The sequence below is a fragment of the Rhinatrema bivittatum genome, chromosome 3, assembly GCF_901001135.1.
Source record: "Rhinatrema bivittatum chromosome 3, aRhiBiv1.1, whole genome shotgun sequence".
NCBI lineage: Eukaryota > Metazoa > Chordata > Amphibia > Gymnophiona > Rhinatrematidae > Rhinatrema > Rhinatrema bivittatum.
This window is the reverse complement of record NC_042617.1, coordinates 460,791,043-460,814,173: the sequence shown is the minus strand read 5'-3', so window position 1 is coordinate 460,814,173 and position 23,131 is coordinate 460,791,043. Positions and strand designations below refer to the sequence as shown.

Sequence of the window (23,131 nt, the reverse complement as noted above, 5' to 3'; positions counted from 1 at the left end):
CATCTTCTGGTAAGGGATATAATTTGTCCATAGTTTGGCTGACCTTCAAACCTAAGTCTGGAGTGTCCTACTCCTGAAACAACAGGTCAGTAACCGACATATGAAAAGGGAAAGAACGAGTTGGGCCCGAGACCAACCATCACCAGATCCACGGCTCCCAGCCACACGTCCTCCTGAGGAACTTCTATGCCTAATTCCTCTAGAATAGCGGGAATGTGAATCCAATTCATCCTTATGGAACAAACGAACCACCTTCGGGTCATACCCCTTGACCATCAGTGTGCCCGCCTGCTTGGAAGGCTGAGGCTGACTGTCCAGATCCATGTTCGGACCCTGAGGATCTAGGGAAGGGGCCTCCTCCCCATTGGAAGTCTCGAAGTGTCCATGGGACAAGATACTGATCTGAGCGGGCATTTAGGTTTCGCTGAAACACCCCCCCCCCCCCCCCCGGGGGCTTGGTATGCTTATGGGTCAAATTAACTCCTTTGCCCCCCCTGAGGATGCTGGGGCTGAACGAGCAGTCTTGCTACCATGCTTCTTAGCTGCCTTCCGAGCCTTAAAGGCCTTGTGGAGAAGTAAAGCAAATTTGGAGGAGAACGAGGAGGAAGAATTTGAGTCATTTCCCCTCCCCCCTCCAAGTTCTCACAATCAGCCGGCCTAACGCTCCCCCCCCGGGGGCTCCAGGCTGTGGCGATAGCGGTGGTGGGGAGTTTCCCTTCCCCAAAGCAGCTTGCTCCTGTGCTGCAAAAAAAAAAAAAAAAAAAAAAGGCTGCCATTCCTGTGCTCAGCAGGAACGGGTCTGCAGGCTGACGCGGCCGATCGAGCCTCCCAGGCTCTTGGTGACTCCGGGAATCGCCGCTGCGGGAAATTGCATTCTCTGCCGTCCCAGAGGTGCTCTCCCCCCCCCTGGGGAGGCACTCTGAGAAAATCCCGGCTCGAGAGCCGCGTGTGTGCACTGCCACAGGCGCTGCAGGCCATCCCACGGGGCACGATGAACAGCGCCAAAAAAAAAAAAAATGTAAATGTAGCGGGGAACCAATGCGGCAATTTGGCAAGCAGTCAGCGGCGGAGGAGAACGGAGAGGTCCGGAGAGGCGTCAGACAGAAGGGCAAACAAAAATTACCTCACTGCTGTCGTTGGCGGTCTTTTTTTTTTTTTTAAACAACAAACAGGACCTGTCCCCCTCTGAGGGTGAGTGAACTGGGCTTCCCGGTATCACCCTCAGAACACTGACAAGGGGGCCAGTGACAGGCTCCTCAGCCTCAAATACCAGGGGGGGATGGTCCCACCAGGACCTGACAACCCCTTGGGAGGCTTAAAGTTCCTTAGTCCTTCTGCTAAGTTTTCTTTTTTTTCTTTTTAAAAAACAGTTCTATTTATTTATTTAATGTTTTAGCTAATCCAGACTGAAGGGATTTGCACCTCCACCATCTGCTTGAGACAGAGAAATACTGACAAACTCTAGGTGGCACCTCAGTGTAAAGGGCAGAGTCCATTCAAACTTCTCTGTCTCCATCTGCTGGAGGGGAGGCAAAACCCAGGAGTCTGGACTGATCTGGGTACATACAGGGAATGTCAAAATTGTGGGCAGGTGCAAAGTCTGCAGGTACTTTTTCCATGGGTTTTGCATAGGTTCTGAAATGGAAAGTAAATGCATGCTTTCCCTTTGAAAGCTGACCAAGGAAAAAGTGCCCACAGATATTTTTTTCTAGCCAAAACATGTGCAATCTTGAAAATACAAAACTATTGGTGTTTCCCTCAACCTAAACCTGCCCAAATAACTCTTCAAAAATGTAAGTAAAAGTACGCATGTTAAATAATGCTTGTACTTTTACCCATATACAAAGTTGGCAATTTTCAAACAGCCTATGTATGTAAGTAAATTGCCCTCCGAAAAAGATTTTTATGGAAGTCTCTGTGTAGTTCTGTGCAAAAGACAGACTGTCTTATGGGTACTGTGGTTTGCCTGAAGAAACTTGAAACATTGTAGTGCACTGCACTGTATATTATACTATTAAACCAGTAGCAGTATAATCAAAAAAATAAAATAAACACCCTCACACATACACAAACGCTACAGAGGCAACAAGGTTATTTTGATCAACAATCTGTTCAATTGATTATACTAAAAATGTGTATTGTACCAGAAGTCTGGCATCACCATCATTACAAAGACATTTTTCATTAAAAAAAAAAAAAATCTATATTCTCATTTCTTTTTCTTAAAATAAAACCTAAAGTTTACTCAAAGGCAGCATTAAGAAAAAAGAATAAATCCAGCCACTACAACACAACTTACTCCTTGCTCAAGAGCAGACAGTTGTTCCTTTGCAGCAACACCGCCAATTATTAAAAGTTCTCTTAAAAAAAAAAAAATAGATTAGTTGCAAAGAAATAGAATTGTATAGACAAACATCTACTGAATTATAATAAACCTACACATATAAATAATTATTCATTAACAAAAAAATTGAATCAATCACTTAGAAACTGAAAAGGTGGCCATGGTGAACAGCGAAAAATGGGATTCTACAGTGCAAGCTCATTCCTGTTCTTTTCTGTTGTGCCTCTGAGTGCACTGTTTCTCCTTGTATGGTCCTCAGTCATGTGCCTTTCCACTGCATGCCACAATATTCCCTGAGTAGTATGTGTCATGTTACTTGCCTCTGCCACTCTATTAACTTGCTTTACTAAGTTTCCCCAACAGACACAGCAAAAGACAGGAGTGGCCAACTTTGGTCCTCATGAGCCACAAACAGGCCAGGTTTTCAGGAAATCCACAATGAATATGCATGACATAAGAGTTGCATACAATGGAAGCAATGCATGCACATCTATCTTATGCATGTTTATTGTGGATATCCTGAAAACCTGGCCTGTTCTTGGCTCTCCAACACCGGAGTTGGCCACTCCTGGATTAGGAGAAAAGCTATAGTGACTCAGTCCCTATGTTTCTCACATCTATGCATCTCTTTGCATCTTTCTCATGCTCAAATGTAACCATTACCCCTTATATCTTGCTTTCTTCTCACTGCTATTTTCCCCAGTCACCCACAGCACGCAAAAGGCTAGTGTCTTCCAGGCCAAACTTGCCACCAGTGGATGCATGCATAAATTCCCTTGTCTTTGTTCTGGAGGGAAATATTGCCCCTATTATAAATGAGACCGTATGTAATGCTCTCTCTGCTTTGCACCTGCTGCTTTCTGAGTTGTATAGGAATGGAGAAGTTACTTACTTGATAATTTCGTTTTCCTTAGTGTAGACAGATGGACTCAGGTTATGTGCTCCCCTGCTAGCAGATGGAGACTGAGTCAAGTTTCAAAGCGGACGTCACCTTAGATATACCCGTGCAGTGACCTCAGCCATCCAGTATTCTCTTCAAAAGCCATTGTGGACATACTATTTAAAAACTTGAATAAAGTTTGAATACAACTTAATAACTGGATTAGAAACTTGATTAAAAACTGGTGACCGTAACCATACTCAACCAAACATAAGCGCTGAATCCCAGCAATATTATAGATGCCCTGATCAGGGATAGGGCGACGGCTTACCCGTAACCTCTTGGAATTGAGATTCACCTCATGGGCGATTCCTTGGCATTGTTCATGGACTCAGCATCCTGCCCACAGCTGCCCATCTGTCTACACTAAGGAAAACAAAATCATCAGGTAAGTAATTTCTCCATTTCCTAGCGTGTAACCAGATGGACTCAAGACCAATGGGATGTACAAAAGCTACTCCCGATCGGGGCAGGAGGTTGCCTGAGATCCAATTAACACTGCCCTTGCAAAGGCTGCGCCCTCCCAGGCCTGAACGTCCCAGGCGATAGAACCTGGAGAAGGTGGGCAAGGAGGACCACCTGGCTTCCGCCCATGAGACTACCTGAGCCTTAGTGGAATGAGCTTTAACCTGAAGGGGTAATGGCTTTCCTGCCTCCATATAGGCTCCCACAACCACCTCTTTAATCCAGCGAGCTATGGTAGCCAGTGAAGCTGGTTTGCCCAGCTTCCTTCCACCAGTCTTTCGGATTGGTTCTGAAACTTCCAGATACCACAACAAAAGCCTACTGACATTCAAATGGCGGAGGCGGTATTTTTCTGCATCCTTGTGCTTTCCTAGGGATGGCAACAAAATACCTGGACCTTCAAGGAGTTAAGGGACAAAACATTATTCAAGCCATCCTGCAAAAATTCCAGAATTAGTGGGATTTTGACTGTCCAAGGGGAAACACTGCGATTCTCGCACCAGGCCTCAAATACTCCCCAGACCCGCACATACGCTAGGGATGTAGAGAACTTCCGTAAGTGAAGTAAGGAGGCAATTACTGCCGCCGAATATCCTCGCTTCGTCAGGCCAGCCCTCTCAAGGGCCACACCTTAAGACCGAATCAAGTTGGATCCTCGTGAAGAACAGGTCCTACTGTAGCAGGTCCCCGTGCAGTGGGGGCACGGAGGGATCCTCCACCAGGAATCTCCATAGATCTGTATTCCACGGACGCCTGGGCTAATCTGGAGCTATTAGTAGGACAAATCCCCTATGGTGCTCGATTCTGCGAATGACCCTGCTTAGGAGGGGGGCCAAGGAAGGAAGGCGTATGGCAGCTCCTCTTCCGGCCAGGTCTGAACGAGAATGTATCAATCCTCAGGGCCAACTGATCTCTTCTGCGACTGAAAAATCGGGGAACCTTCACATTGTGAGATGCAGCCTGCAGGTCAATGGATGGGAGACCCCAGCGATATACTACCAGCTAAAAGGCTTTGGACAACACCACCCACTCTCCTGGATCCAGACTCTCCCTGCTTAGAAAGTCTGCTCTGATGTCTTTTCCTGCTATGTGGGAGGCTGAGATCATCTGTAGATAGATCTCTTTATGGAATGGGCGGAAATACATCTCCCATGACACTTGCTGGCTTTTGGTTCCACCCTGGCGGTTAATGTAGGCTACTGTTGTTGTGTTGCCAGACATTATGCGGACCGCTTGACCCTGGAGTATGTGGCTGAATCATAGACACGCCAGTCTGACTGCCCGAGCTTCCAAGCGGTTTATGTTCCAGAGGGCCTCTTCCTTGATCCAACGTCCCTGGGCTGTCAGATCCTGACAGTGAGCTCCCCAGCCCCGGAGGCTCACGACTGTTGTGAGGACCAGCCAGTTCGGAGAGGACAGGGGTACACCCCTGCTCAGATGAGCTTCCTGAAGCCACCATTGCAGCAGAGAGCATACTTCCATTGGTAAGTGGAGGTGAGACTGTGGGTTCCAACGTGACAGCAGGGAGCGTTGAAGAGGACACATGTGTGCCCTCACCCACAGCACTACTTCCAGGGTTGCTGCCATCAAACTGAGAACTTGAAGATAGCATCGCATTGTTGGGGTATCGTGCTCATCAACTTCCTTATTTGCAAGGTCGGAAGGAAGACCTTGCCCTGCTTGGTGTCAAATCAGACTCCCAGATATTCCAAGGACTGGCAGGGTTTGAGACTGCTTTTGTCCAAGTTTATGACCCAACCGAGTTCCTGAAGCAAGGAGGTCACCCTGTTGGTCACCAAGAGACTTTCTTCCACGGAGTTTGCCCGGATCAACCAGTTGCCCAGGTACGGGTGCACCAGGATTCCTTTTCTCAATACCTCTGCTATGAGCACCATAATCTTGGAAAATGTTCTGGGGGTGGTGGCTGAAACTGATAAAGGCAATCCAGAACCATAAAGTGTAGGAAACGATGCTCTTGACGGATTGGAATATCTAGGTAGGCCTCTGATAGGTCCAGGGAGGTTAAGAACTCTCCCGATTGTACGGCCATTATCACAGAGTGCAGGGTTTCCATGCGGAAATGATTCACTCAGATATCAGTTGATGCTTTTGAGGTCCAGGATGGGGCGAAAGGAAACTTCCTTCTTGGGTTTGATGAAGTAGATGGAATAACACCCTGTACTTTCCTGGGATTATAGTCCTCATCCTGAGCAGCCTTAAAAGGCGTAGTCTCCACTGCCAGCTTCTTGAGCTGGAAGTGGCAAGGAGATATCATGAATATGTCCCGAGGAGTGCTGCGAAATTCCAACGCATATCTTTCTCATATGACCTCCAGTACCCATTTGTCTGAAGTTCTCTCAATCCACCATTGGTAGAAGAGAGACAGTTGACCCCCTATCTCCTCATTCCAAGGGCGGGTCAGCAAAATTTCATTGGATGGTTCGGGACGAACCTGAACCCGAGACTGCTCTGAAAGGATTAAGACTTTCCAAAGGACAGAGAACTCTGAAAGGTCGCGTTTCTGTAGGGGCAAAAGCATTGGGAGCCCTTGCATCGACCCCTTATGGGCGAGGGGTGCTGTAACTGTTTTATCTTCTGGTAGCCAAGGAACTGAGGATTTGCCCCATTTACTGGCCAGCTTTTCCAATTCGCTTAGTTAGAGAAGTGATCCCTTAGGACATCTTTGTGTCCTAAGGGATCACTTGTGAGATTTGCCTTGGAGGGTGCATCTGTTGAACAATTCCGCAGCCATAGCTGTCTTCTGGCCTCCACCTCGGAGGCCACTCCTCTGGCCATTGTATGGGCTATGTCCAAGCCCACGTCAGCTAAAAACGGCGGCTGTGGGTTCCATAACCACTCTGGAATTTACCCCCGAATCATCTACCCCTGAGAGAGGAGCAGGCACTAGCGAACTACCAAGGCACAACAAGAAGCAATCTGTACGGTCATTACTATTGCGTCAAAGGCCTGTTTAAGGATGGACTCCTTCCGTCTATCTAGCGCATCCTTTAAGGCCACTCCTCTCTCCACTGGGATGGTTGTTTACTTAGAGATGGCACAGACCAGAGAAACCACTTTAGGGAAATGAAAACATTCTCTTGCTGCCGGATCCTGTGGATATAGAGCTTCCAATGCTGATCCACCTTTAAAACTTGCTTCTGAGGCATCCCATTCCAGGTCAATCAACTCCTGGATGGCTTCCAGTACTGGAAAGTAGCAAGACGTTTTCCGTAAGGAAACCAGAAATTCTTTGGTTCTGTCAAAGTCCACCCCAGGAGCTCCCAGCATCTTCAGGTCTGGGAAATCAGGGCCGGCAATTTGTCTCTATGGAAAAACCGTAACATGGTTGGATAACAGTTCTAAACCAGGGGGAATTTTATCCATCCTCCAAGGAATCTGAATCCTCCTCTTCATCTGTGCCGTACAGCTCCCTGCCAAGGACACCCTTGGTGAGGCGAGGCATGCCCCGAGGTCTACCAATAGGACTGGGAGAGGGAGAGCTTACTAGCTGAGGTTCTGTCTGGACAGGGGCAAGTGAGGTAGCTGACTGCATCTGTACGAAGGCTTGAAGGCCTTGAAAGAGAAGGCAGCCAGGTCCATGCCTAGCCCAGGAGGTACTGGGATAGGTGCCGTCTAATTTCTCTCTCCCATGGATGACCCAGTCCTGGGGGTACTCAGATCCAGGGTACTTCCACTTAAGGCGGTGGCTGACCAATCCTCTGAATGGGATGAGCTGGACTTAGCAAAGTCCGGGAAGGTCAACTCACCCTGGGCTTCCTCACAATACTGACATAAGCAAGAATCCAGGACAGACTGTGCAGTCCTAATATGACAAGCAGCGCAGAGAGAAAGGTGCTTATGTTTTTTTTCTGCTGGAGCCACTGGAGACAATAACTGCGTGTTCAGTCGGCTCATGTTTAAAATTATATGCGCCCAAATTTTGGATGGTTACGCAGGCCGCAGCGAGACGCACGCACAGCCCATATGCCCAGCTTTACTTGAATTCTGAGCCTGGTAACTCTATGTACCAACGCGCTATGGAGGGCAATACACCACACACAAAAACATGCCCAAGATGGTGACTCCAAGTTCACCACGTGGCGTGCCGACCAAGCCTAAAGCGGGGCCTAGCCTACTGGGAGGCTGCTCAACGCGCTCAGAAGCCTAATTCCCCCACCCCAACAGGACTGGGAATGACAGCAGAATGGCATGCCAAGCAAGGAGACTGGAAGAAGTCTAACCGAAGCCCCTCCAAAACGTCTCTGAATTGGGAGGTAATTTTTTTTTTTTTTTTTTACTTACCTGGGCTCAGCGCTTACCGGTTGAGTACAGAGACGATCTTCGGCTGCAGGGGGGGAGGGCTATGGCAGTCACCGCTGTGCTTGGCTTCCTACACCCGCTGCCTTTCAGCTAATTAAGCAGCAAAGTGCACACCGGGAACCGGCTACCAGACCAAGGCACACCTCTGAAGAACCTCGGAAATCACCTCAGGAATTCTCAACTGGGAGAGGGCAGGGCTCAATTTTCTCTCCAATTTGCATGTCCACATCTGCTGGGAGACTGAGAAATACTGAAGGGCTGAGGTCACTGCAGTGGTGTATCTAGGGTGACTTTAGCTTTGAAATCGGACTCCGTCTCCGTCTGCTGGCAGGGGAGCATAACCCATTGGTCCTAAATTCATCTGGCTACATGCTAGGAAACCCTAATTACTTACATTTGAGTACACACACAAAAAAAGTTCACAGTACCTTAATTTGGGATTATCAACACCTTTTTTAAATTGCTTGATGTTATTCAAAGTTTGCTCTGCTAGCTCTCTGGAGGGTTCAATAATTAGCGATTTCGGAGCATTGGGGAGATTCTTTGTTTGACCCACTTGTGCAGTTCCTATGAACATATGAAAAATGTTGTAAAAGTAAACAGCCTTACCTGTACCGAGCAGGAAGGTACTACACGACCACAAATACAATGTTTAAAGAAATCCTGTTAATTCAGCACAGGTGCTAAGCACTAACCTTTTTTTTCTTTAAGATTCAGAAAATGAAAAAAAAATGTAGTGCTTTTTTTTTTTTTTAACAGATTTCCAGGAACCCCTTGACAAAACTGCCTGTATATAATGCTGGTGGGATATTTACATATTCTTATATTCCACAACTTTGTAATAATGGATTACATAACTAAACATATAAACTATACAAAACATATTATTAAGAAATCGTATATAACAAATATCAAAATTATTTATGCATCTGCTTCTTTTACTCTGTCTTATATGCTATGCCTGGCTTTTATAAAACATTTTGCTTTTCATTCCTTGTTCCTTTTCCATTTATTGCACCTGTCCTGGCTGAGTGCAGATCAGATGGTAACAAGACATTTGGTAGTGGTAGATATAACTCCACTTGCAAAAAATGGTTTGCAAGGAGCTAGCAAGTAGATAAGAATGGGGAAAGACCAGACTAATGTCCTGGTAGTTCAAATAACAGTACTGTTAATCATTCTTTGACAAGAAAACTCCCAGAGAATTATAGAAAGACATTCTTATTCATAAAATGGAAGTAGAGAGAGTAAGCTGGTAACTACGGGCCAGTACATCTGATTTCAGTAGTGGGTACATTGATACTAATGGAAAGAATAGTGGAGTGATTTACATCCAGTGAAGAAAAGGATCCAGGGCAGCATGGTTTTTATCATAGAAGATCTTATCCAACAAATGTGATCAATTTCTTTATATGGACTACAGGAAAATTGGCTCTTACCTGCTAATTTTCGTTCCTATAGTACCACAGATCAGTCCAGACTCCTGGGTTTTGCCTCCCCTCCAGCAGATGGAGACAGAGAAAGTTTTACTAACATTGCCATATAACCTAGTGTGCCACCTGCAGTCCTCCAGTATTGATCTGTTCCAAAGCCAAGAAAGTAGAAACACCAATACTAACAACAAATTAATATCCCCCTGAATGAGCAGTGGGAAGTGTAAATTTATAACAGATAAAACTTGTAACCATTAAAAAACATGAAGGATTAAGCAAAAACCTGTTCCATTCGTCAGATTAATTACAACAGATTATGCGGACTCTCCAAATCTCCCTTTCCTAACCGGATCGAACTCTGAACTGATCTGCGGTACTATAGGAACACAAATTAGCAGGTAAGAACCAAATTTTCCTTTTGGGATGTACCAATGCTTCCCTAACTGGGGTGGGACCACGAGAGTCCCACTCAATGCCTGGCGGAAGTGGGCAAGACTTCCAAGTAGCTGCCCTGCAAATCTCTTGAGGTGACACTTGCTGACATTCGGCCTAAGATGCTGTCTGGGAAAGAGTAGAATGAGCCCTTGAAGTCTCAGAGCTTCAAAACCTCCAGACTTCCCTTCAACCACCACACAATCGTGGCTCTTGATGCCTTATGCCCCCCTCCCCCCACTTTTTTTTTTTTTTTTTTTTTACCACTCCGCAGCACAAAAAGGCGATAGGACAACCAGAAACTGATAGTAACTTTTAAGATACTGCAACCAGGTATGCTTGAAAACCAAAAGCCGCAACTCTTTCATGAGGCGCTGTAGCCCCCAAATTTGAGAAAGTCGGGAACTCCAATGACCGAGTTAAGAGAAAAGTCGAAACCACCTTCAGCAGGAAAGCTGGAACCGTCCACAAGGAGAGCCCCAAATCCTAAAGTCTCAAGAAAGGATCTCTATATGACAAGGCTTGAAGCTCTGAGATCTGTCTAGCGGAACTGTCACAAAGATCACCTTCAAAAGTGAGATCTTTTATAGTAGTGTGAGGCGCAAACGGCCCAAAACACACATGCCTTTCAGGACTAAGTTAAGGCTCCAGCAGGAACACAGCTTCTGAACCGGTGGGTGCAAATGTTTCGTGCCCTGGAGGAAAACGCACCCCATCCGGACGCACAGCCAGAGCAACTCCATGCACCTTGCCTTGAAGACAACTTAATGCCACCACTTGAACTCCGAGGGAGTTAAAGGACAAAACCTTCACCAAATCCCTTTGCAAGAAGATAAGGATAATGTGCTACGGAAGCTCGCACAAGGACAACCCCCTGCTCTGTGCACAAATCCTCAAAAATAAAAACTCTCCAGACTCGCATATGTCAAGGACGTGGAAGATTTTCTAGCCTGCAAAAGAGTAGAAATAATATCACCAGAGTAACCTTTCCCTCTTAACTGTTTCCTCTCAAAAGCCAAGCCGCGAGACAGAAAAGTGGTTGAATTTGAAAATATGGGAACTTGGTGCAGAAGCTTTGGCAGATGAGTGAGACTCAATGGGCCGGCAACTGCTAGACTGATTGGATCTGCAAACCAAGGACTCAGAGGCCACTCTGGAGCCCCCAGAATAACGTCTCAAGGATGAAGCTTCACCCGCCACAAAATCCTACCCACCAACAGCCTCAGCGGAAACACATACAGTAGAAGGTCCTGCAGCCAAGGAAGAACCAAGGCATTGACACCCTGCGCTCTTCTACGACCGAATAAGCGGGGTACCATGGCATCTTGCTAAGTTGACATTAAATCCATGCAAGGCTCACCCCACCTGCAATAGAAGACAGCCTTTGCTTCCTCACAGAGCTCCTACTCTCCAGGATCCAGCTGTTGATGGCTGAGGAAGTCCGCTTGCACACTGTCGGCCTTGGCAGCTTGAGAAGCTGCCAACTCCTCCAGATACTGCTACGCTCAGTGGATTAGCTCCCGGGCTTCATGAACTACCGCTGGACTCTTGGTACCACCATGCCGGTTGATATAAGTCACCGTTGTCGCATTGTTGAATAAGCCTGACTGGACGGTCGCGCAAGAGGAAGAAATGCACTCAGTGCCAACCACATTGCTCGTCTCTAAGTGATTGATAGACCATGACACTTCTTCTGCCGACCACTGGCCTTGCCTCAATTGATCTTGGCAGACAGTTTCCCCAACTGGAGAGGCTGGCATCGGTGGTAACCACTGTCCACTCCGGAACTTCCAAGTCCACCCCTTGACCCAAGGGGTTCCAACCAAGCCCCCATGAGAGACTGGATCTGGCTAACTGCATAAGCGGCAGTGGAAGCTGAAACTTCTCTGACAACAGATCCTACCAGGAAAGAAAACGCTGCCTGCAGAGTTCTCAAATGAGCAAACATCCAAATCAGGAGTTCCAACGTGGACGCCATGGAGCAGAGAACCTGTAGGAAATCCTAGACCCTGAGTACCTCGCTCTTCAGCAATCTGTGGACTTGCAACTGCATCCTGACAATGTGCTCCTCTGTAAGAAAAAAAAAACCTTCCCCAGGTTGCTACTGAAGTGTGCTCCCAGAAATTCCAACACTTGAAATAGGACTGGATGAATTTTGGACCAATCCACAATCCAGCTAGTGATCGCAAGCGCCGCAGCACCAGATCCACCGCTTGTCTGCAGTGGGTCCCCGACTTTGCCCAAATGAACCAGTCCAGTTTCTATTTGAAAATGAGGAACCTCGAGAGCCACACTCATCTTCTTTGGATCCAAAATTGAACGGCAAGATCCCTCCATTGTTTTGGTGCCAAGCAATTTATGGACTACCTTCATACGTCCCATGTTCCCCCAATGGAATGGGAACTACAGCTCCCAGAGCTTGCAATCAGTCCACGGTTTCTTGAACCACCTTCCTCTTGCTGAACAGAGCGCAAGGAGAAACTTTAAACAAGTCCTGCAGTGGACGAGAGAATTCTAATGCGTAACCGTCTTTTAGTACCGTGCAGACGTGATCTTTATCCACTTCTCGAAAAATAGAGTCAGAGCTCTCCAATCAGAGAAAGAGGAGTAGACCGAGCTCACTTCATTGGGAGTAACTGGCTCCACCAGAGTCCTGGCCGAGACCTTCTCTGCCAGATTTTCTGCCTCCTCGAAATGGCTGGTTCTAGGACTGCTGCCTCCTGCTGCCCTGCCTCCGAGCTCCTTGCTGAAGGCCTACAAATGAAAACAGGCCACCCTGCAAAGGAACTTGTTTCCCTTGGGCTTGTCCTCTGGCAGCCTATGCCCTTTAGTCATACAGAGCATCCACTACATAAGCTGCGGCTGCCTCCAGAGTGCACCTGTTTGACCTCAGATGGATAGCGACCTTGTAGCCTAGAAGTGCTGAACCCAGGGTAAACTAGCTTTCTGCATGAAGCTACTGCACCCAGCAGCCCAAATGCCAAGCTGGGATACTGCAAACATCCTCTCGAGCTAAATCTCCAACTTTTCATCTTGCATGTTACTCAGAGACGCTGAACCAGCAACAGGAATGGTGGTCCTTTTGGTGACCACAGAAAACAATGCCTCCATCTCAGGAATCAGCAACACCACAAGCGTGTTCTCCAACAAGGGCTATAACTCTTGTCACTGCCCAGCCTACCCTGAGGCCTGTTTCGAGAGTGATCTACTCCCTGACCATCAACTTCCTCACAGATCTGGGAAAAGGGAAGGCTTTCGCTGGACCCCTGAAGCCATCCATGACTGGGTCACTCCCTTTTGATTAGAATCCTCTTATCTGGGGCATCCAGGTTATTGCTGGCTATAGTTGGATCATTGCCTAGCCCAGGAGTGCCCAAAAAGGCAGGAACCCACAAAGCGCTGTCCGACTCATCGGAGCCAATATCTGGACTATCTGCGACTGTCCTCATCCTGAAGACCCTGGGTGCCCCTCTCGGAACCAGTACCCTAGAACTTGCTGGCGTCTTAGTAGGCTGCGGAGCACCAGGCCTCTGAACACTGTCCATCTGCTTCCCAGCTGCCTTTCATGCCAAATATGCTCAATGTAAAAGCAGGACGAACCCTGAGAAGAAAGAGTGGGCTCCTCCAACCCAACTCTGGAAGGATCCTCCTCCATGCCAGAAATGGGGTCTTTACGGAAGATAACACCCTGGCCCCATTAGTGATGGCGAGGGGAGAGCCTGTCATACCCCCAAAACAGCCCGATGGGCCTTCAGCCCCGGACAACATGGCCGCCATTCCCGCGGGGGAGGGGGAGCCAACTTGCCAGGCGCTCCCCACTTCAGATGTAAGTCGTCTGCTGGTCCGACATGGCCGCTTTTCCTGCGCCCGGCAGGGGAGGGGGCGCCAACTTGTGAAACCAGACTTAGATTTAGTCTGATGGTCCGCCGCGGCCTCTGACAGTCCCGACCCGCCCTCTCTCCCGGAGAGGCAGCGGGAACACAGTCCAATGTACAACCATTATGCGTATCGCCACCAACGATCACCACCAGACCCGACCGTGTGGCAAAAATCAGCTCCACCATGCCACGCAGCTGAAAATCACCGCCGCCAAGAAACCCCTATGCAGCCCTGTCAAGGCTCACTGCAGCCTACCCAGACGCTAACAACCTCATCGCTCCTCTGCTCAAACTTTTTTTTTTTTTTTTTTAAACTTTATGGAGCCAGAAGAAAAGGCAAAGAAAGAACTTCTCTGACAGAAGAGCTGCCGGACTCCAATTTGTTCTCCTAGGGGGGAGGGAACCGGGTCCACTAGCTATACATGCCCCTGGGCGGTGACAGATCGAGCCAAACCAGGGTCTCCGACCCCCTGCTTGTACTCCTCACTACCAGGAGAGATAACCCCACCAGGGCCTAGCAACCTCCTGGGAGGATAACGGGACAAGTTTGAGATTCTCTTCTCCCTGATTTTTTTTTTTCCATCTAACTGCAGGGATTGCACCTCTAACATCTGCTGCAGACAGAAATACTGAGGGACTGCAGATGGCAGACTAGGTTATATGGCAGTGTCAGTAAAAACTGTCTCCATCTGCTGGAGGGGAGGCAAAACCCAGAAGTCTGGACTTATCTAAGTACGTACAGGGAACAAAGAATTATATCAAGGACAAGCATTAGATATGGTATACTTATTTCAGTAAAATTTAACATTGCACCACACAGGAAGCACAATAAAATCTATTTTAGCAAATGCCTTCCCATACAAAAGGTCCAAGGTAACTTGCAATAAAATACATAAATTACATTAAAAATGTACACAAAAATACATAATATTGTCATTCAAATGACTAGCCTAAAAGCAGGAACATCTCTTCACCCTAGAAGAGGGCTTCCCAGACCTGTTCTGGGGACCCCACAGCCAATCAGGTTTTAGATATCCACAATGAATAGGATGACAAATTTACATATCTTGGAGACTCAGTATATGCAAATTTCTCTCTTGCACTGTGGAAATCCTGAAAACCTGACTGATTATGGGGTCTCCAGGTTAGGTTTGGGAAACCCTGCTCTAGAAAAGCTTGATTAAATAGTTATCTTAACACTATTTTAAAAAGGGCCAGGTTAGACAAAGCGGAAGCACATTTCACAACTGCAGCAAGGTTAGAAAAAAAAAAAAAGCACAGTAGTGGATTCTTGTCTAATGTGCTAGCCTAACTGTAGCCTAAACTGGGTTAGAAACTGGTCAGGTGACAAGCACCAGAGGGTGGTGGCATATAGACTTTACACTAAAGGAAAATTGGTTCTTTTACCTGATAATTTTCATTCCTATAGTACCATAGACCAGTCCAGACTCCTGGGTTTGCTTCCTTTTCCAGCAGATGGAGACAGAGAAAGGTTTAACCCGGTGTGCCACCTGCAGCTCCTCAGTACCCAAGCAAAAAATAATATAACCAATCCTATCAACAAATTTTCCCAGAACGAGCAGAGGAAAGAGGAAAAATTTTAAATGTGAATCATAACCAACTTTATATCTGAAAATAAACACCCATGAGAAACCTGTGCCATTCTTCAGAAACCCTGAGAATCAGTATTATAAACGATCGATCGGACTCTCCCTACACTTTTCTCCACCACCGGGTGGGACTCTGGACTGATCTGTGGAACTACAGGAACGAAAATTAGGAGGTAAGAACAAATTTTCCTTTCCCTGTACATACCCAGATCAGTCCAGACTCCTGGGATGTACCAAAGCTTCCCTAACTGAGGTGGGACAGCGAGAGTCCCAATCAAAGTACACTTACACCAAAATTGCCGATGTCCGAGGCCTGGACATTTAAATTTGGCAAAAGTATGCAAAGACTTCCAAGCCGCCCGGCAAATTTCCTGTGCGACACTACCTGACATTTCGCCCAAGAAGCCGCCTGAGACTGGGTATGATGAGCCCTTAACCCATCTGGGATAGGACGACTGACAGATGTAAGCGGAACTGATAACTTCCTTCAACCACCTTGCAATTGTGGCCTTTGACACGTTCAGACCCTTTTTTGCACCACGCCACCTTTTTGTGCCGTGATCAGACAGACAATCTGAAACTGTTCATAACTTCCTAATAGTGCAATAAAGCTCTTTTGACATCCAGGCGTCTTAACTCTTTCGCATGAGGAGACCCCATCTCCAGATCAGGAAAGGCTGGAAGTTCCACTAACTGATTTAAGTGGAATACAAACACCACCTTTGGCAAAAAAGACGGGACTGTATGCAAAAAGACTCCAAAATCTACAAAAACAGATCCCTGCACGACAGTGCTTGAAGCTCAAACACCCTCATGGCCGAACAAAATGCCACCAAAAACCCCATCTTCAAAGTGAGATCCATTATGGTGGCCCTCTTAAGAGACTCAAATGGCACCTGCCAACACCTTAAGGACCAAGTTGAGGTTCCATGGAGGACACACCTTATGAACAGGAGGACGCAAATGTTTTGCCCCGAGAAGAAAAGTACCACATCCGGCTAGAGGAAGTCCCCGAACCTTGCCCCGCAACCAAACCAAAGCCATCCTCAGAGAACTAGAGGATAAACCCTTTGCTAGGCCTCTTTGCAAGAAAGCCAGAATCTGCGGCACCGAAACTCAATGGGGGACCACCCCATGCTCCACGCACCAGGATTCGAAGGCTCTCCAAACCCGCACTTATGCAAGAGAAATAGAAGTCTTATGAGCGCGTAAAAGAGCAAAAACAACATCTTCCGGGGTAGCTTTTCCTCAATCGCCTACTTTCAAAAGCCAAGCTGCTAGACAAAAGTGATTTGTCTGATCAGAAAAAATAGGACCCTGCCACGGAAGATTCTGTAGATGGCCCAGCCACCAGATTGACCAGATCTGCAAACAAAGGCCTTCGTGGCTACTCTTGTGCTACGAGAATCACCCTTCCCAGGTGGACCTCTATTCTCCTTACAACCTTGCTCACCAGAGGCCACGGAGGAAACACGTAGATCAGGACATCCCGAGGCCAGGGGAAGCACTATGGCATTGACCCCTTTTGCTCTGTGCTCTCTTCTGCAACTGAAGAAATGCAGTGCCTTGGCATTCCTCTGGGTTGCCATCAGGTCCATATGAGGCATTACTCACCTGCGAGAAATGAGCAACATAGTTTCCTCTGAAAACTCCATTCTCCAGGATCTAACTGCTGCTGGCTGAAAAAATCCGCTTGCATATTGTCTGAGCCTGCCATGTGTAACGCCACTATCGTGGACAGATGCTGCTCCGCCTAGGCCATCAGCTGCTCTGCTTCTCGAGCAACCGCCAGACTCTTGGTGCCTCCCTGACAGTTGATATAGGCCACAATTGTCGCATTGTCCGATAGAACTCTGCCTAGTTGCGCAGGAGGGTAAGAAACGCTTCCAGAGCCAATCGTACCGCTCTAGTCGGTTGATGGACCAAGTCGCTTCCTCCACCAACCACATTCCTTGAACTGAATGAGACTGACACAGTCTTGCATCAGTGGTCACCACTGTCCACTGGGGCACTTTGAGATCCACCCCACGGCCAAACCACCATAACAGACTGGACCTGGTGGACTCTAAGTGGTAGTGGAATATGGATCTGCTCTGACATTGGATCCCACCAGGATAGCAACGCTTTCTGAAGAGATCTCATATGAGCAAAAGCCCATGGGACCAGCTCCAAAGTCGAGGCCATAGAACAGATGACCTGCAAGTAATCCCAGACCCTGGATATTCGGGCCTCCAACAGGTTCCAAGCCTGAGCCTGTAGCTTGGCCATTCGCTCCTCCATGAGAAATACCTTTCCCAGATGGGTATCAAAACGTGCGCCCAAAAATTCCAGAACCTGAGAAGGAGAAAGCTGATTCTTGAAGTTCACTATCCAACCTAAGGCTCGCAGATGACATAATACTACATCCACTGCATGCCTGCAAAACCCTTGACTTCGCTCGGATGAGCCAGTCGCCCAAATACAGATGGACAGGAATGCCCTCTTTTTGGATGCCGCCATGACCACTATTACCTTGTTAAAAGGTACTCGAGGCTGTCGCCAGACCAAATAGGAGGGCACAAAATTGAAAATGCTTCTCTGGGATCATGAACCAGAGGTACTTCTGATGACCCGGGTGAATCTGAATGTGCAGATGCACCTCCATCAAATCCAAAGAAACCAGGAATTGCCCGTCGCATACTGCTGCTATGATGGACCGCAAATTCTCGATCCTGAAACTGGAAACCTTGAGAGCCACATTCACCTTCTTTAAGTCCAGAATTGGATGAAAAGTTCCTTCCTTCTTTGGTACCACAAAATAAATGGAATAACGCCCCATCCCCTGCTCGTCCAGGAGGACAGGAACAATAGCTCCCAGCATTTGCAGTCTCCATATGGTCTGCTGCACAATCAGTCTTTTTTTCCCTTGAAGCCCAAGGAGATCTCAAACAGATTTCTGAGCGGCCAAGCAAATTCTAAAGCGTAGCCTTGTCCTATCACATTTAGAACCCAGTGGTCCGTTGTGATTTTGACCGATTCCTCATAAAATTGAGATAAACAGCCCCCGATGACTGGAAGAGACGAGTGGGCCAGCATCGCCTCATTGCACAGGCTTGGGCACGCCAGTACCCTGGCTGGGGCTGACTCGGCTCGTTCTGCGGCCACGAAATGGCTAGTTCCAAGACTGTGACCTCCCCGAGGTCTGCCACTGGTCACCATACAGAGCTCTGTTCTGGCAGAAACACCTTTGACCTCGAAACAAAAAGAGGACAGGGAGAAATCCTTTGTATCCTTTATGCTTATCTTCTGGAAGTTTGTGCACCTTGTTATCGCCCAAATGCTTTATCAACTGCTCCAAGTCTTCCCCAAACAAAAGCTTGCCTTAAAAGGCAACGCCCCTAGTTGAGCCTGATGAGATGTCCACCGACCAGTTTTGCAACCACAAAAGCCTCCTAGCAGAGACCGAAGACATCATAGTTCTAGAAAAGGTGCGAATGAGGTCATACAACATGTCAGCCCCATAAGCGACTGCAGCCTCCAGGCGCGACAAATCCTTGTTAATTTCCAACTGTTGCACCCATCTTAAACTGGCTCAGAGCATAAAGCTGCTACAGACAGCTGCATGGATGCCCACAACAGACACCTCGAAGATCTTTTTAAGATGCACCTCGAGCTTCCTGTCCTGAAAATCCTTTAGGACCACTGTACCTGCCACCGAAACGGTGGTCCTCTGGGTGACTGCCGAAACTGAAGCATCCACCTTTGAGACCTGCAAGAGCTCCAGGGTATCTTTGGGAAGAGGATAGAGCTTGTCCATGGCTCTGCGAACCTTAAGATCAGTCTCCAGAGTATCCCACTCCCTGACCACCAGCTCCTTAACGGACTTGTGAAAGGGGAAAGTCTTGGCTAGACCTCTCATGCTGGTCATAACCAGATCTACCTCTTCCTGGTCAGGCTGGGCTTGCAGGACAGAGATGCCTAATTCAGTCAGAACTGGTTGAATTAGGGTCCCAGTTCTTCTCTCTGAAAAAGGTGGACCACCTTGGGATCATTGCCCTCCACCACCTGAACCTTCTCTGGGTCTCCCTCTGGATCCTGTGGAAAAAGAGGAGGGTCCGCCTCGGGAGAGCCACCCCCAGATGGCAGGTCCCAATCAGAATCTTCAGAGGAACCTTCCTCAGGGGCCCCAGACCCAGAAGGGCCAAGGGCCCTCTGGACCCTAGTGGCCCCTGCAACCCCCACAAACCTAGGTCTCTTTATTGGAGGGGGGGGGCCTGACACCCTCAAAGGACATAAGAAAATGCCATACTGGGACAGACCAAGGGTCCATCAAGCCCAGCATCCTGTTTCCAACAGTGGCCAATCCAGGCCACAAGAACCCGGCAAGTACCCAAAAACTAAGTCTATTCCATGTTACCATTGCTAATGGCAGTGGCTATTCTCTAAGTGAACTTAATAGCAGGTAATGGACATCTCCGCCAAGAACTTATCCAATCCTTTTTTAAACACAGCTATACTAACTGCACTAACCACATCCTCTGGCAACAAATTCCAGAGTTTAATTGTGCGTTGAGTAAAAAAGAACTTTCTCCGATTATTAAATGTGCCCCATGCTAACTTCATGGAGTGCCCCCTAGTCTTTCTACTATCCGAAAGAGTAAACAACAGATTCCGTTCTAGACCTCTCATGATTTTAAACATCTCTATCATAACCCCCCTCAGCCGTCTTCTCCAAGCTGAAAAGTTCTAACCTCTTTAGTCTTTCCTCATAGGGGAGCTGTTCCATTCCCCTTATAATTTTGGTAGCCCTTCTCTGTACCTTCTCCATCGCAATTATATATTTTTTGAGATGCGGCGACCAGAATTGTACACAGTATTCAGGGTGCGGTCTCACCATGGAGCAATACAGAGGCATTATGATATTTTCCCTTTTATTCACCATTCCCTTTCTAATAATTCCCAACATTCTGTTTGCTTTTTTAACTGCCGCAGCACACTGAACCGACCATTTCAATGTGTTGTCCACTATGACGCCTAGATCTCTTTCTTGGGTTGTAGCACCTAATATGGAACCCAACATTGTGTAATTATAGCATGGGTTATTTTTCCCTATATGCATCACCTTGCACTTATCCACATTAAATTTCATCTGCCATTTGGATGCCCAATTTTCCAGTCTCAAGTTCTTCCTGCAATTTATCACAATCTGCTTGTGATTTAACTACTGTGAACAATTTTGTGTCATATGCAAATTTGATTATCTCACTTGTCGTATTTCTTTTCAGATCATTTATAAATATATTGAAAAGTAAGGGTCCCAATACAGATCCCTGAGGCACTCCACTATCCACTCCCTTCCACTAAAAAAAACTGTCCATTTAATCCTACTCTCTGTTTCATGGCTTTTAGCCAGTTTGCAATCCAGGAAAGGACATCGCCACCTATCCCATGACTTTTTACTTTTCCTAGAAGCCTCTCATGAGGAACTTCGTCAAACGCCTTCTGAAAATCCAAGTATACTACATCTACCGGTTCACCTTTATCCACATGTTTATTAACTCCTTCAAAAAAGTGAAGCAGATTTGTGAGGCAAGACCTGCCTTGGGTAAAGCCATGCTGACTTTGTTCCATTAAACCATGTCTTTCTATATGTTCTGTGATTTTGATGTTTAGAACACTTTCCACTATTTTTCCTGGCACTGAAGTCAGGCTAACTGGTCTGTAGTTTCCCGGATCGCCCCTGGAGCCCGTTTTAAATATTGGTGTTACATTTGCTATCCTCCAGTCTTCAGGTACAATGGATGATTTTAATGATAGGTTACAAATTTTTACTAATAAGTCTGAAATTTCATTTTTTTAGTTCCTTCAGAACTCTGGGGTGTATACCAACCGGTCCAGGTGATTTACTACTCTTCAGTTTGTCAATCAGGCCTACCACATCTTCTAGGTTCACCGTGATTTGATTCAGTCCATCTGAATCATTACCCACGAAAACCTTCTCCATTACGGGTACCTCCCCAACATCCTCTTCAGTAAACACCGAAGCAAAGAAATCATTTAAATCTTTCTGCAATGGCCTTATCTTCTCTAAGTGCCCCTTTAACCCCTCGATCATCTAACGGTCCAACTGACTACCTCACAGGCTTTCTGCTTTGGATATATTTTTAAAAGTTTTTACAGTGAGTTTTTGCCTCTACAGCCAACTTCTTTTCAAATTCTCTCTTAGCCTGTCTTATCAATGTCTTACATTTAACTTGCCAATGTTTATGCTTTATCCTATTTTCTTCTGTTAGATCCAATCTGGTGGATCCTTCTCCCAATTTTTGAATGAAGATCTTTTGGCTAAAATAGCTTCTTTCACCTCCCCTTTTAACCATGCCGGTTATCGTTTTGCCTTCTTTCCACCTTTCTTAATGTGTGGAATACATCTGGACTGTGCTCCTAGAATGCTATTTTAACAATGACCACGCATCTTGGACATTTTTCTTTCTTTTGTAGCTGCTCCTTTCAGTTTTTTTCTAACAATTTCTCATTTTATCAAAGTTTCCTTTTTGAAAGTTTAGAACGAGAGCCGTGGATTTGCACACTGTTCCTCTTCCAGTCATTAAATCAAATTTGATCATATTATGATCGCTATTGCCAAGCGGCCCCACCACAGTTACCTCTCTCACCAAGTCCTGTGCTCCACTGAGAATTAGATCTAAAATTGCTCCCTCTCTCGTTGGTTCCTGAACCAATTGCTCCATAAAGCTATCATTTATTCCATCCAGGAACGTTATCTCTCTAGCGTGTCCCGATGATACTTTTACCGAGTCGATATTGGGGTAATTGAAGTCTCACATAAACATAGTGCAAGAACAAAGATACAGTTCCATCCAAACTTCACAATTATTTTTATTGTAAGTTCAGGTATTTATAGTTCATTTAAGTAAGGCAACTCCAATCAAGTGAACATGAAGAATATTTATAAAGTCCCCCGACGCGGTCCGCGTTTCGGGTGAGCTGCATCAGGAGGGACCACAGCGAAATTTTTAGTCTACAATAAAATAACATCAATCAAGAACGGAACAAAACAGGCTGCAAGTGAAAGATATAACATAGAAAATTCATACCTTTAGAGTTGACATCAGGAGCGCAAATGCCCCATACCAGTGACAGCCATTTAAATGAAAAAAGGCGCGAAAGAAAAAGGTTTCTCTCGCGAGATGCTGCAAGCGGTGAGTACACAGAACCACACATGCCGGATTAATGACTAATCAATAAAATAGATGCCATTCTATTTCCTTGTTTAGACCATTGGGTGAAACTGTGTCCAAGGTAAAAATCCAACGCTGCTCCCTCCTACCTAATATCCCGGCGTAGTCTCCCCCCCGGTGAGGGTGTGGGACCACCTCCAGAACAAGGAAGGAGAGAGCAGCGACGGAGTGGCCAGCCTGGAGCCAATGTGCCACCAGAGGCTCGTCAATTCTACCAGATCTAATATTGCAGCAGTGCTCAATAATCCTTGTCTTAGTCATACGTGAGGTTTTACCCACGTACAACAAAGGGCAAGGACACTTGACCACATACACAACTCCTCTGGTGGTGCAGTCAGTCCTAGAAGATAACTTAAACACTCGTCCAGTTTTGGGATGCACAAATGCTGTAAATAATTCCGTATGATGGCACATGGTGCAGTGGCCGCACGGGGAATGTTCCCCTCTCATGTCTGATCGCAAATCACGTTCGTG

The 23,131-nt window shown here is 46.8% G+C and overlaps 1 protein-coding gene across 1 annotated transcript in view; it reads right to left on the bottom strand.

Annotated features, from left to right (window-relative positions):
* DDX1 (DEAD-box helicase 1) overlaps positions 1–23,131 on the bottom strand; it is a 175,981-nt gene that overhangs the window by 45,464 nt on the left and 107,386 nt on the right. Inside the window, exons 13-14 of the mRNA XM_029595927.1 lie at positions 8,498–8,636; positions 2,300–2,360 (exon numbers count right to left, since the gene is read on the bottom strand). Coding sequence (XP_029451787.1) covers positions 2,300–2,360; positions 8,498–8,636 — 200 coding nt within the window. The remainder of the gene's footprint in view (positions 1–2,299; positions 2,361–8,497; positions 8,637–23,131) is intronic.